The sequence below is a fragment of the Vipera berus genome (assembly GCF_964194415.1).
Source record: "Vipera berus genome assembly, chromosome: 2".
NCBI lineage: Eukaryota > Metazoa > Chordata > Lepidosauria > Squamata > Viperidae > Vipera > Vipera berus.
This window is the reverse complement of record NC_138203.1, coordinates 114514109-114527411: the sequence shown is the minus strand read 5'-3', so window position 1 is coordinate 114527411 and position 13303 is coordinate 114514109. Positions and strand designations below refer to the sequence as shown.

The 13303-nt window shown below is 44.0% G+C and overlaps 1 protein-coding gene across 1 annotated transcript in view; it reads left to right on the top strand.

Annotated features, from left to right (window-relative positions):
• PNPLA6 (patatin like domain 6, lysophospholipase) overlaps positions 1-11100 on the top strand; it is a 177152-nt gene extending 166052 nt beyond the window's left edge. The window contains exons 33-36 of the mRNA XM_081317915.1: positions 3572-3688; positions 4455-4551; positions 5940-6055; positions 10226-11100. Coding sequence (XP_081174041.1) covers positions 3572-3688; positions 4455-4551; positions 5940-6055; positions 10226-10306 — 411 coding nt within the window. The 3' untranslated portion in view covers positions 10307-11100. The remainder of the gene's footprint in view (positions 1-3571; positions 3689-4454; positions 4552-5939; positions 6056-10225) is intronic.
• Positions 11101-13303: the final 2203 nt, after the last annotated feature.

Genomic DNA, 13303 nt, shown 5'->3' with positions numbered 1-13303 from the left:
CATTGTGCCCACAGTAAAAAAATGACAATAAAGGTTATCTTATTTTATCTTCAGTGGTTTAACAACATATCATCCCAGGGGTGGCGGTGGAGTTTCCCAGGCTTATAGTTCTGGGTGACTTCAACTTGCCTTCCCTGGGAGGGTCGTCAGAGTTAGCTCGGGAGTTCATGGCTTCCATGATGGCCATGGACCTGACCCAAGTAATTCAGGGCCCGACTCATGTGGGGGTCACACTCTCGACCTGGTGTTTTTATCTGGGCAGTGGTTGGATGATCTGGGAGGGGGTTTGCCAGCTATTGTCCCCCTATCATGGTCTGATCATCATCTCTTGCGGCTGGTCTTCCGTTATGCCACCCCCCGCCGCTGGGCTGCGGAACCGACCAGTCGGTTCCGCCCCAGGTGCCTAATGGATCCAGAACAGTTCCGGATGGCGCTTGGATCTATACCCATCGCCCTCACTCACAACCCGGCCGATGCCTTGGTGGATGTACCCTTGCAACCGTTGTACCCTTGCAACCCCTGACTCGGCGCAGATCCCGTTGGGCTCCATGGTTTTCTGTGGAGCTCCGGGAGATGAAACATCAGAGACGGGGTCTAGAGAGCGGTTGGAGGTCCAGCCGATCCGAATCTGACCGATTGCAGCTAAGAACCTTTATAAGGTCTTATCTTGCAGCAATGAGGATGGCGAAGGCTAATTACTTCACTGCCCTCATCACGTCCGCAGATAATTGCCCGGCCGCCCTGTTTAGGGTGACTCGCTCCCTTCTTAACCAGGAGGTGAGGGAGGATCCCTTACAGGGACAAGCCGAGGAGTTTAGTCATCATCTGATGGACAAAATCACTCAGATCCGGGATGGCTTGGACTCTGACTGGGCGGAGTCTAACGTGGAGGAATCGGACGGTCTTGAGCATGTTATCTGGACTGAGTTCGATCCTGTTTCCCCTGATGATGTGGACAGGATTATGGGGAGGCTGAGCTCCACCACCTGTTTGTTGGACCTGTGCCCCTTCTGGCTGGTTTATGCAGCCCGGGACACGAGGCTGGTTCCAGGCAGTAATAATTGCTTCTTTGAAGGAGGGTATCTTCCCCGCCACCTTGAAGGAGGTGGTGAGACCCCTCCTCAAGAAGCCTGCCCTGGACCCAGCTGTTTTAAATAACTATCGGCCGGTCTCCAACCTTCGCTTTTTGGCAAAGATTGTTGAGAGTGTGGTGGCGCATAAGCTTCCTCTGTTCCTGGAGGAAACTGATTATCTGGACCCATACCAATCGGGTTTCAGGCCTGGGCATAGCACAGAGACGGCATTGGTCGCACTGGTGAATGATCTTTGGCGGGCTCGGGACAGGGGTTGTTCCTCTGTCCTAGTCCTATTAGATCTCTCAGCGGCTTTTGATACCATCGACCATGGTATCCTACTGCGGCGTCTCAGGGGGTTGGGAGTGGGAGGCACCGTTTTATGGTGGTTCTCCTCCTATCTCCTGGGCCGCTTGCAGTCAGTGTTGACAAGAGGGCAGAGATCCGCCCTGAGGCCTCTCGTTTGTGGAGTTTTATTTTTTTATTTTTTTATTTTTATTCCATTTATATCCCACCCTTCTCCAAAGACTCAGGGCGGCTTACAAGCTTAGCAGTAGCCTTCATTCTATGTATATGCCTGCTTATTAGGGCTTTCACACACACCCCCAAGCGGCATTATTACAAAGTCAGCTTAATTGCCCCCAACAATCTGGGTCCTCAGGGGTCGGTTCTCTCTCCCCTCCTGTTCAACATCTATATGAAGCCGCTGGGTGAGATCATTCATGGTTTCGGGGTGGGGTATCATCAGTATGCTGATGATACCCAACTTTTTTTCTCCACCCTGAACCAACCCAGTGATGCCCTCGCCGTGATGTCCCGTTGCCTGGAGGCGGTCCGGGTCTGGATGGGAGAAACAGGCTTCGTCTCAATCCTGCCAGGACTGAGTGACTGTGCATACCGGCATCTCGGGTTAACCAGACTATTCCATCTTTAACGATGTGGGGTGAGGTGTTACCCCCCCCCCCCGTTGATAGGGCTCGCAACTTAGGCGTCCTCCTGGATTCACGGCTCAATTTTGAAGATCACATAGGAGCTGTGACCAGAGGGCTTTTGCCCAGGTTTGCCTGGTGCGCCAGTTGCGTCCCTATCTGGACCGAGATGCCCTACGCACAGTCACCCATGCGCTTGTGACCTCCCGGTTAGACTACTGCAATGCTCTCTACATATGGGGCTGCCCTTGAGGACCACTATGAGGCTTCAGCTGGTGCAGAATGCGGCCGCGCGAGTTGTGATGGGGGTTTCCCGATACTCCCATATAACACCTCTACACCGCGAGCTGCATTGGCTTCCAGTTGCCCTCCGGGTGAGATTCAAGGTGCTGGTGATGACCTATAAAGCCCTAAATGGCTTGGGTCCGGGATATTTGAGGGAACACCTGCTGCCGGCATCAAGTTCCCTTCGTCCTGTGTGCTCCCACAGGGAGGGCCTTCTCAGGGTGCCGCCGGTAAAAGACTGCCAGCAGATAACACCCAGGGGGAGGGCCTTCTCAGTGGGGGCGCCTGCCCTTTGGAACCAGCTGCCCGTGGAGCTTAGGACTGCCCCCAACCTTTGTTCATTCCGCCGGGACCTGAAGACCTGGCTCTTTGAGCTTTCCAGCCCAGGCTGAAAGTTTTTAATTGGGGGTTTTATACTTTTCAGGGATCAAATTTAATTATTTTTAATTGTTTTTAACTTTTGTATTGTATTGACATTTTTAAATACCTTGTAAACCGCCTTGAGTCCTACAGGAAAAGGGCGGTATATAAATTCAATAAACTTAAACTTAAACTTAACCTGGATACAAAACCGTGTAAAATTGTTGATTTGCCCCTTCCACTATAAGATCCTGAACAACTACTGCCTGCAGAAATGCCCTTGGCTAGTGTCTTCCATTGAGATGCAGGGAATAAAGTTGTATTGGGTACACTTTTCTAGTCTTATTGAAACACGTTTGACTTCCTTTGGAATTTCTTGGCTCATTTTCTTGAGAATTGGATCCTGGATTTGCTTTGCATGTTAGCTGGAATAAGTGTTAGTCCCAATTGATCTGAAGTCTAGTACAGATCATTTCTTGAAATATTCCTACAGGATCAGAATACAGGAAGTCCTTGACTAACAACAGTTCGTTTAGTAACCATTCAAAATTACAATGGCACTTAAAAAATGACTTATGACCATTTTTCACATTTACAACCATTGCAGCATCCCTGTGGTCATGTAATCAAAATTCAGATGCTGGTCAACTGACTCATATTAAGTCACTTGCAGTGTCCAGGGGGTCATTTGATCACCTTTGGTGACATTCTGACAAAGTCAATGGGGAAGCCAGATTCACTTAACAACCATGTTGCTAACTTAACAACTGCAGTGATTCACTTAACAACTGTGGCAAGAAAGGGCTTAAAATGGGCCAAAATTCATTTAACTGTCTTAGCAACAGAAATTTTGGGCTCAATTGTGGTCATAAGTCGAAGACTACCTCTATTCTGGAGTGACTCCTCTTTATCCCTCTCCTTTAGGATGTAGGTTATCAGCATGGAAAAGTGGTATTTGGTGGTTGGTGCCGCGGTGATATAATTGAAAAAATGGTTCAGGACCGGCACTCAGCAGACTTCTATGAGAGCAAACGCATGGATGTAAGTATAAGGGAAGGAACTGCCAGAACTTTGTCTACTTGTATCTTCTCCTGCTAATTAAAAAATATCTGAAGTAATAATAAAGAATCAGAGTTCTAGCTATTCCCAAATAACAAAGGTTTGAGAAGTGCAGATATGTCGTAGTTCTGATTAATGAGACAGTTCACACAAAATTCAGGCATTTTTTATCTAAAAAGGCTTAATAATGAAACGCAGCCCTAAGCCCATCGTATCATACACAATTCCCACCCTTATTTACACGTCATAAATCACATTATCCAATTAGTTTTACATATGAAGTTTCACTTCCCTTTCTGTGCACGGGCTATTTCTTATCTTCTCAAAATATCCGGTTGACATTTCCCTCCCTTCTGTGATTCAAAGCAAAGCAGTTTAAACAAAAGGCTGCCTCTTGTATTGTCAGTGCAAAAAGATGTCAATGTTTGCAGCATTGACATAGGTATCATTTGAATATGGTTCATGGAATAATGAGTAAAATTGCCCAGCAATATTATTTAATGGATCATACCCAGTCTTTCTATCCATAGTGCTCAGAGTTACAGCAGTAACTTACCTGATCTAGGTTTCAGTGTTTAAAATTAAATTTAATGTAGTCAGACCTGATTTTCCAGATCAGTTCAAATGGTAAAATCAAATCAGTTTTCCAAATTAATATGAATATTCAAATTGAATCAGACTTAAATTGCACAACTAGGTTGTGGCAAGATAGCTTCAGATAATGTTGGCATCTCTTTTCATTCCCAAGGTGTTGATGTGTCCTAGTGGAGGATTCACAGATCTAGCAGAGATTATCTCTCGCATTGAGCCAGCCAAGAGCTATCTCTCTGAGGGCTATGCTGATGGTGAGTACAGTATCAGTGGTTACTGAGTTCAGTTTAGATGTCACAGCACTGAGTTCATTCCAACTCAGCAAGTGGCCCTAAGACACCTTTCTGCTAATCCAAAGACTTAATAAGAGTAGCCTAATTGACTTCTGTGTATACTTGACCTGTGCTCCAGAATAAAATGGGAGAAATCCATTTAAACGAAGAAAGCATTTAAAGCAGGAGGGCAGAGGTCGACCCCAAGGTCTCTCGTTTGTGGAGTTCCTCAGGGGTCGGTCCTCTCGCCTCTCCTGTTCAACATCTACATGAAACCGCTGGGTGAGATCATTCGTGGTTTTGGAGTGGGCTATCATCAGTATGCTGATGACACCCAGCTTTTCATCTCGACCCCAAACCACATCAATGATGCCCTCGATGTGATGTCCCGTTGCCTGGAAGCGGTCCGGGAATGGATGGGGAAGAACAGGCTTCAACTCAACCCGGACAAGACTGAATGGCTGTACATACCGGCATGTCAGGATATTCAGAGTATTCCATCTCTTAATATTGGGGGCGAGTTATTACCCCCCGTAGATAAGGCTCGCAATCTGGGTGTCCTCTTAGATTCACAGCTCTCCTTAGAAGATCATATAGGAGCTGTGACTAGAGGAGCCTTCGCTCAGGTTCGTCTGGTGCGCCAGCTGCGACCCTATCTGGACCTGGATGCCTTGCATACAGTCACCCAGGCACTTGTGACCTCTCGTCTTGACTACTGCACATGGGGCTGCCCTTGAGAACCACTCGGAAGCTTCAGCTGGTGCAGAGTGCAGCTGCACGAGTGCTTTTGGGGGCCTCCCGATACTCCCATATTACACCTCTGCTCCGTGAGCTGCACTGGCTTCCAGTTGCCTTCCGGGTGAAATTCAAGGTGCTAGTGGTGACATACAAAGCCCTACATGACATGGGTCCGGATTACCTACGGGAGCACCTACTGCCAGCGTCAACATCCCTCCGTCCTGTGCGCTCCCACAGAGAGGGCCTCCTCAGGGTGCCACCGGTGAGAGAATGTCAGCTGGTGACCCCCAGGGGGAGAGCATTCTCGGTGGGTGTGCCAATCCTCTGGAACCGCTTACCAGCTGAAATCCGGATGGCCCCCGACCTTTGCTCCTTCCAGCGTGATCTAAAAGCTTATCTATTCCAACAAGCCGGCCTGGCCTGATGGATTTGGGTTTTAATAATTTTATTTTTTATTGTATTCTTACTTTATTTCTCTGTACACCGCCCTGAGTCCTCCGGGAGAAGGGCGGTATATAAAAACAAATAAATAAATAAAGCAAACTACCAAGCAAAGAACTGAAGGTGGTTTCTGTGCTATGAGGAAGAAAATGTTATAAAAGTTTACCAAAGCCTTTTTTGTCCACAACCAGGAGAAGAGTCAGATTATCTAACTGAGTATGAGGAGGAAGGAATGGATGCTGTACGGGAGGAAGAGGGGCAGGAATTACTATTTGCTCCTGCTGAACAGAATGCTGTCTTTGAAACAGTAAGTCCCCTCTGAGCTCAAGAGGAGCCTGTCCATAGAAGAGTTGAATTGGCACAGGAGCCCATATCTGGCATTCAGCCCTTGAGAGATATGGCTCCTGTTTCCTAGGTCATGAGTGATTCTTCCTACATGCAAGGACAGTGTTTCCATCCTTGGAACATGAATATGTTGTTTGTACTTTTCTTCTGTCAAGAAAGGACAGTTTAAAGGCTGAATTTCCCCCTAACAAGCTGACTTTTCTCTTTGGACCACTGTAGTCTAAAGAGTAAGCGACAAGGTTAGATAGCAGTAGAATACAAGGAATATTTTCCTATTCCTATGGGAAACCCCTATGCTCTGCTAAAAGAGGAAGAAGGTGAGGCAACTAAAAATTAATTTGCTTGCAAATTGACCAGCTTTGCTACCCCCAGGGCAAAAGAGAGAAACGTAATGCGATGCAAAATGCACGACTTGTAAACATTTGCTAACTGTTTATAATATTTTACTCCAATTTCTTGTCCCAGACCCTCTTTCCTTTCACAACACAACATGTTATGGGAAGCTTTTGGTTTCCAGAAAACAGTTTCTTTATGTATTTTCAGGGAGTATTTTCTTTATATTTGAAAAATTCTTGTGAGAAATGTGACTTGGTCATTCTGCTCTGCCATTACACACTGAGCTGCCAACTACAGTATACTGTGTCCTTTGCTCATTGTCTTGATTTCTCTTCATACTTTCCTTTACCCTTTCCTCTTCCTGTTGTACTACCAGGTGGCCTTGGGTGGCGCAGGAAGTCTTCCTTCTCCCTGAACACCTTTGATGGTTTGAGGTGTTCACTCCCTTCAATCAGCAGCCTTCTAGGAGGCATGACCATCCACCAGGCAGATTTCCCTTGCCCTTGCAACAATCCAGTATCATTCTTCAATGTCCTTTCTAAATATCAATAGATTCATCAGATCCAGAAAATGAAGAGAGAAAGTACTGTGAGGGAAATCAACTTTTTGTCTCCTCTGGTGATCAGTTAGGCCACCCTATCACAGCATTCAAATCTGTCTTTGAATTTGGGCCTGGCAACAGTAAACACAGGGAGCAACCATTTGAATTCACTAAATAGGTTTATTTACAAAATAAGGCTTATATGACTTATTATAAAAATCCTTCTGTTTTCTAAGTTGCTCTTTCATTATTTTAGGGAATCACTGTCCTTAAGTACTGGGTTTTTTTTTCCTTTCTATCAAATTGCACATTTCTTTTCAATATATACAGTCATGGCCGAAATTGTTGGCACCCCAGAAATTTTTCCAGAAAATCAACTATTTCTCACAGAAAAGTATTGCAGGAACACATGTTTCGCTATACACAGGTTTATTCCCTTTGTGTGTATTGGAACACAACAAAAAAGGGAGGAAAAAAAGCAAATTGGACATAATGTCAAACAAAACTCCAAAAATGGGCTGGACAAAATTATTGGCACCCTTTCAAAATTGTGGGTAAACAAGATTGTTTCAAGCATGTGATACTCCTTTAAACTCACCTGGGGCAAGTAACAGGTGTGGGCAATATAAAAATCACACCTGAAAGCAGATAAAAAGGAGAGAAGTTCACTTAGTCTTTGCATTGTGTGTCTGTGTGTGCCACACTAAACATGGACAACAGAAAGAGGAGAACTGTCTGAGGACATAAGAACCAAAATTGTGGACAAATATCAACAATCTCAAGGTTACAAGTCCATCACCAGAGATCTAGATTTGCCTTTGTCCACAGTGCGCAACATTATCAAGACGTTTGCAACCCATGGCACTGTAGCGAATCTCCCTGGTCGTGGACAGAAGAGAAAAATTGATGAAAGGTTGCAACGCAGGATAGTCCGGATGGTGGATAAGCAGCCCCAAACAAGTTCCAAAGGAATGCAAGCTGTCCTGCAGGCTCAGGGAGCATCAGTGTCAGCGCAAACTATCCGTCGACATTTAAATGAAATGAAACGCTATGACAGGAGACCCAGGAGGACCCCACCGCTGACACAGAGACATAAAAAAGCAAGATTACAGTTTGCCAAAATTTATTTTATTTATTTATTTATTTTTGGGACTTATATGCCGCCCTATCTCCCGAAGTAAGCCAAAATCCTTCTGGGAAAATGTCTTGTGGACAGATGAGACCAAGATAGAGCTTTTGGGTAAAGCACATCATTCTACTGTTTACCGAAAACGAAATGAGGCCTACAAAGAAAAGAACACAGTACCTACAGTGAAATATGGTGGAGGTTCAATGATGTTTTGGGGTTGTTTTGCTGCCTCTGGCACTGGGTGCCTTGAATGTGTGCAAGGCATCATGAAATCTGAGGATTACTGGAGGATTTTGGGTCGCACTGTAGAGCCCAGTGTCAGAAAGCTGGGTTTGCGTCCGAGATCTTGGGTCTTCCAGCAGGACAATGACCCCAAACATACGTCACAAAGCACCCAGAAATGGATGGCAAGAAAGCGCTGGAGAGTTCTGAAGTGGCCAACAATGAGTCCAGATCTGAATCCCATTGAACACCTGTGTAGAGATCTTAAAATTGCTGTTGGGAAAAGGCGCCCTTCCAATAAGAGAGACCTGGAGCAGTTTGCAAAGGAAGAGTGGTCCAAAATTCCGGGTGAGAGGTGTAAGAAGCTTATTGATGGTTATAGGAAGCGACTGATTTCAGTTATTTTTTCCAAAGGCTGTGCAACCAAATATTAAGTTAAGGGTGCCAATAATTTTGTCCAGCCCATTTTTGGAGTTTTGCTTGACATTATGTCCAATTTGCTTTTTTTCCTCCCTTTTTTGTTGTTTTCCAATACACACAAAGGGAATAAACCTGTGTATAGCAAAACATGTGTTCCTGCAATACTTTTCTGTGAGAAATACTTGATTTTCTGGAAAAATTTCTGGGGTGCCAACAATTTCGGACATGACTGTAAGCTCCTACTTTCATTTCCCTTTTCATCTGTTGTAGTGTCAGATTGATTGGCAGTAAGATATTGGACTAGAAACTAAGAAACAATGAGTTCTAGACCCTCCTTAGGCATGAAAACCAGATGGTTGACTTTAGGTCACTCCTTGTCTCTCATCGAAACTCCCCTCTCACAGAGTAGTTGTAGGGAAAATTGGAGGAGGGATCATTAGGTATGTATGCCACCTTGAGTTAACAAAAAAATAAAGGCAGGATAAAAGTCAAATAAATGAAAACCAAATAAATGCTAGGTTATTCTTAATGAGGAATTTTTGCTTTGGCAGAAACAGGTTTTTGAAAGTTGCTAAAATGTGTCTTTCCTTTGTCTAAAACAGTGGTCCTCAACCTTGGCTCTGCAGACTGGCACCGGTGGCCATCTTGGGAGGAGAGGGGATGGTTTCATATGCATGCACACCGCTTACACAAATGCACACATGACCCGTCACTTGCAAGACCCAATTCCCAATGGGCCATGGTTGGAGACCCCTGATCTAAAATACAGCCTCCCACCCACCTTTGATATGAAATCAGCTTGCCTGTGTCCTGTTGTTTGATGCCTCCTTGCACAAACTGAGAATGGAATATTGGTACTTACCATAAAGTTTCCTTTTGGTTTGGTGAGATGGAAACCTCTGGGTCAGTCTTATCTAGAATGGCTGAGCAAAACCTGTTTTCAGTTGCACCATGCTTTAAGGAAACATTTCAGGGTTACGTTATGTTCTTTCAAGGGAGGGGATCTCCCTGAGAGTAACTATGAGATTTTTTTATTATACTTTTCTGGCCTTTCCTGAACATGGGGAAAATTTGATGTAGTGTTGATTCACCAAATCCAAAAGAAATCCCATGATAAGTGGCATGACACTAGCATAACTGTCATGTTGGCATTGTGTTTGGCATTCCACTGGCTTGAGAGGAATCTTACTAAATCCTGTATTCCCTGCACTGGTAGATCACTGGAGAACTAGAAGACCTCCAAGGTCCCTTCCAACTCTATTATTATTATTATTATTATTATTATTATTATTATTATTAGTAGTAGTAGTAGTAGTAGTAGTAGTAGTAGTATTAGTATTAGTATTAGTATTAGTATTATTATTACTTTTTTAACATCGGTCCTGAATTTTACACAAGAATCTGACAAGCAATTAACTTTGTGGTGGCAATTCTCCACTGGCAGTGGTCTCTGATTCACAGCAGTGTTGTTTTTTTTCCTACAGGATGAAGAAAAAAGTTTGCGTCATCGCCAGGGAATCTCCCAGGCGCCTCCTACCCAATTGGCAACTCCCAAAGGGCCTTAATGCTGAGTCTCTGTGAACAATTCTTGGACTTATCATGAGGTGTTGCATAGGTACAGCTCCCCCAAATCACTTTTGTAACAAGTTTTACTATCTGGCAGGCCCAGTCAAGAAACTTGTGGATGCTTTTAGCACCAGCTGCTATCTTAGAAGATCTTACAGAAAACCTGCTGGAACTGTTCCTCCTGCCACAAACTGTAAAGCATTGCATAATGGATGTGGCACAGTATTACCTGCCTGCAACAGTGTCCAGTTCTGGCTGTGTAAAACTATCAGGAAGGGCAGGCAGTCTTGGTACTTTCAGATCTGGAATTGAATGACTTGTCTATAGGGTAGGAGCATGAGATTGAGAGAAAGTGTCTAACCCTTTCCCTTTAGCTTGCTGTGACATGAAATAACTCTGAAGCAGCAAGGGAGAACAGAAAAGCACTTTACTAAACACAGTACAGGGGATGATAAATGATACCAGTGCCTGAAAAGAACGATTCAGATTCCTGTCATTTCCTGATGCCTGATTTTGTTCTTTTAGCCACACCAAAGAAGTAGAATTTGATGTGACAATATTTTCCTGTTGCTCCTTGAGCTTTTCCACTCCAGAACTAGCAATTATTTCAGCTCTTCATTGAAAGAGGTACAGAAGTCTGTATAGCTTCTGCATTTACTAATCTAGTCCTGCTTCAAGCTCAGCCCCAGCACATCTTCACATTCCTAGCCAACCTGAGGGGTTAAGCTATGCACTGCACTAACTGTTTTCTGTTTGTTTTTTAAATGAAACAAATGAAATGATACTGGGCTCATGATTGGTGATCTCTACAGTATGGCAAATTCTTGCAGCTTTGGCAATGACAAGCGATTGCTGGAGGAGGGGGGAGAGAGACTTTAAACCGGGTACTATTTTTTCCCTTTCTGTCTCAGAGTCAAGAGACCCAACTATGTACGCAGCTGACTGTGCTACAAGAGTGTCCTGCTGGACTAGGCCTCTTCAACATCCTTTCCAACTTACAATGCCAAAAGGCCTTTTTAATTAAACCAAATTTTTGAAGGTTTTGAAGCTTTGAAATACAGGCAACATGCTAATCTAAAGCACATTCATTAAGCATGTGTTGTACAGGATAACCTCAGACAAAGAGGCCTCTTGAGTTCACCCTATTGTCACAAAAAACTTTCCCTATACAACAGCTTTGAGTATGTCTCACAAATCTGCAAAATGGCAGGAGCTTGGGATATTTCTAAAATGTGAGTAGAGGGATGTGCAAATACTAGAAGTTCTGAATGTTGTACTTTTGCTCATACAAACTGTCTGAGGCTGCTTTATTTATGTATATACTTACTTATACTTATTTATTTGCTTACTAGATTTGTAAGGTCATCCAACTCAAGTAGTGTGATTCGGGGAGGCGTACATTACAACAGAAAAACAATACAGAAAAATCCAAAATAACATAGAAAAAACACATTTTATGTACTGTATATATAAAATGATGACAAGCATAATACTAATCATTTCCAGTAGATGACCTTCTTATATCTTCTCCATGTGTCCATCCTCCACTGCTTCTGGAGATACTGACTTGCATTGTGAGAGCCTCCCAGACAGAAAGTGAAGAGTGAAATGCCCCTCAAGTAATTGATCCCTTCCATGAGCTCACTAAAACAACATCCACTTACAGCCTCTTGAGTGGTAGTAGGCAAGTAATGAGTACTAAGTAAAGAACATGTTAAGGGTGAAGCAAAAGCAGTCCCACATCTAGGTGGAAAGAGACTGCCATTTTTTTGGCTGCTGAGAAGGTTGCATAGGTATGTTCAGAGGGCGTGTTCAGAATGCATTAATCAAGTTTGCAGATACAATACCAAGATGATGAGGAGAAATGTCTGCCCCATTGCGTTTAGGTGGAAGAAGCCCTAAGTGCAGAATCACTGAGTTGGGAGGTTGATGATATGTGGCAGCAGTTGGAGAGCATGACAGCCTCCAGAGTAAATGTCTATGCAGCTGGCCAGACTGCATACCACGGTAGAGCAGGGAGCAGAGATGTGACTGCACCAAGGGAGGGACTATTCAGAATGCTCTGGTGCATCAATAGCATAAGACTGAACATAAGGTGTGCCTCACAGCTGGTCCACTGGTAAGGGTGGATGGATAGTCATCCATCTATTACAGCCATGATGTTTTAGTTTGCAGCACTTGTGAAATCAAGACAAGCCAAAGGGAGGGGGAAATGAACTGGAATGGAAGCTTGGGCCACTGCTTCCTTTCAGTATGGTGTGAGTAAGACTGTTTCAGAAGCAGCAGCCTTTTGCCTTGGAAAGAGCAGCAGTAGTGCCCTGACTACTGGAATACTGAAAATCTATCAGAATGATTTTTTAATAAATAAATAAATAACCCTTCTATGAAGTCTGTGAAGTCCATAGCCTTCTATGAGGGCTATCATGTCACCTATAACAATAATGGAATGACTTGCCCAGTGAATAGTGGGCTTTAATGTATGACTAGCTGCATGTCCTTTTGACTGGGAAATGAAAGAGGAAATGTATTTTAGCTTATTGTGCTATGAGCATCATCAGGGGACCAAAGGGATGTCCTGAATTTGAAAATGAATTACGTTGCTCAGATAAAGTGGAATCAAACTTGATGACTTCCTAGAACAAAGAACAGTTCCAGGATCAGAATGGAAGAGCTTGAATGGAATTGGTAATACAGTCATGAGAATTGGGGCAGGGGAGGCCACACAGAAAATAAGCCATTGTATTTGTCCCAGAATGCTGGGTGCACCAGCTATAATGAGGGGAAAAACATTCACTGTCATGAAACTGACTTCTAAGGGGTAGACTTTATAATCTGCCCCACTCCATGGAGTTTTCCCCTCTGCAAATCATTTGTTTTGACTGCGATTTCTGAGCAAGTAGCCCAAAGGTGTGTACACACTTTAAAAACCACATGGGATAGTTGTAAATATATTATGAAACAATGGATCTGGAATTTTTTCTCATAGGTTTTTTATT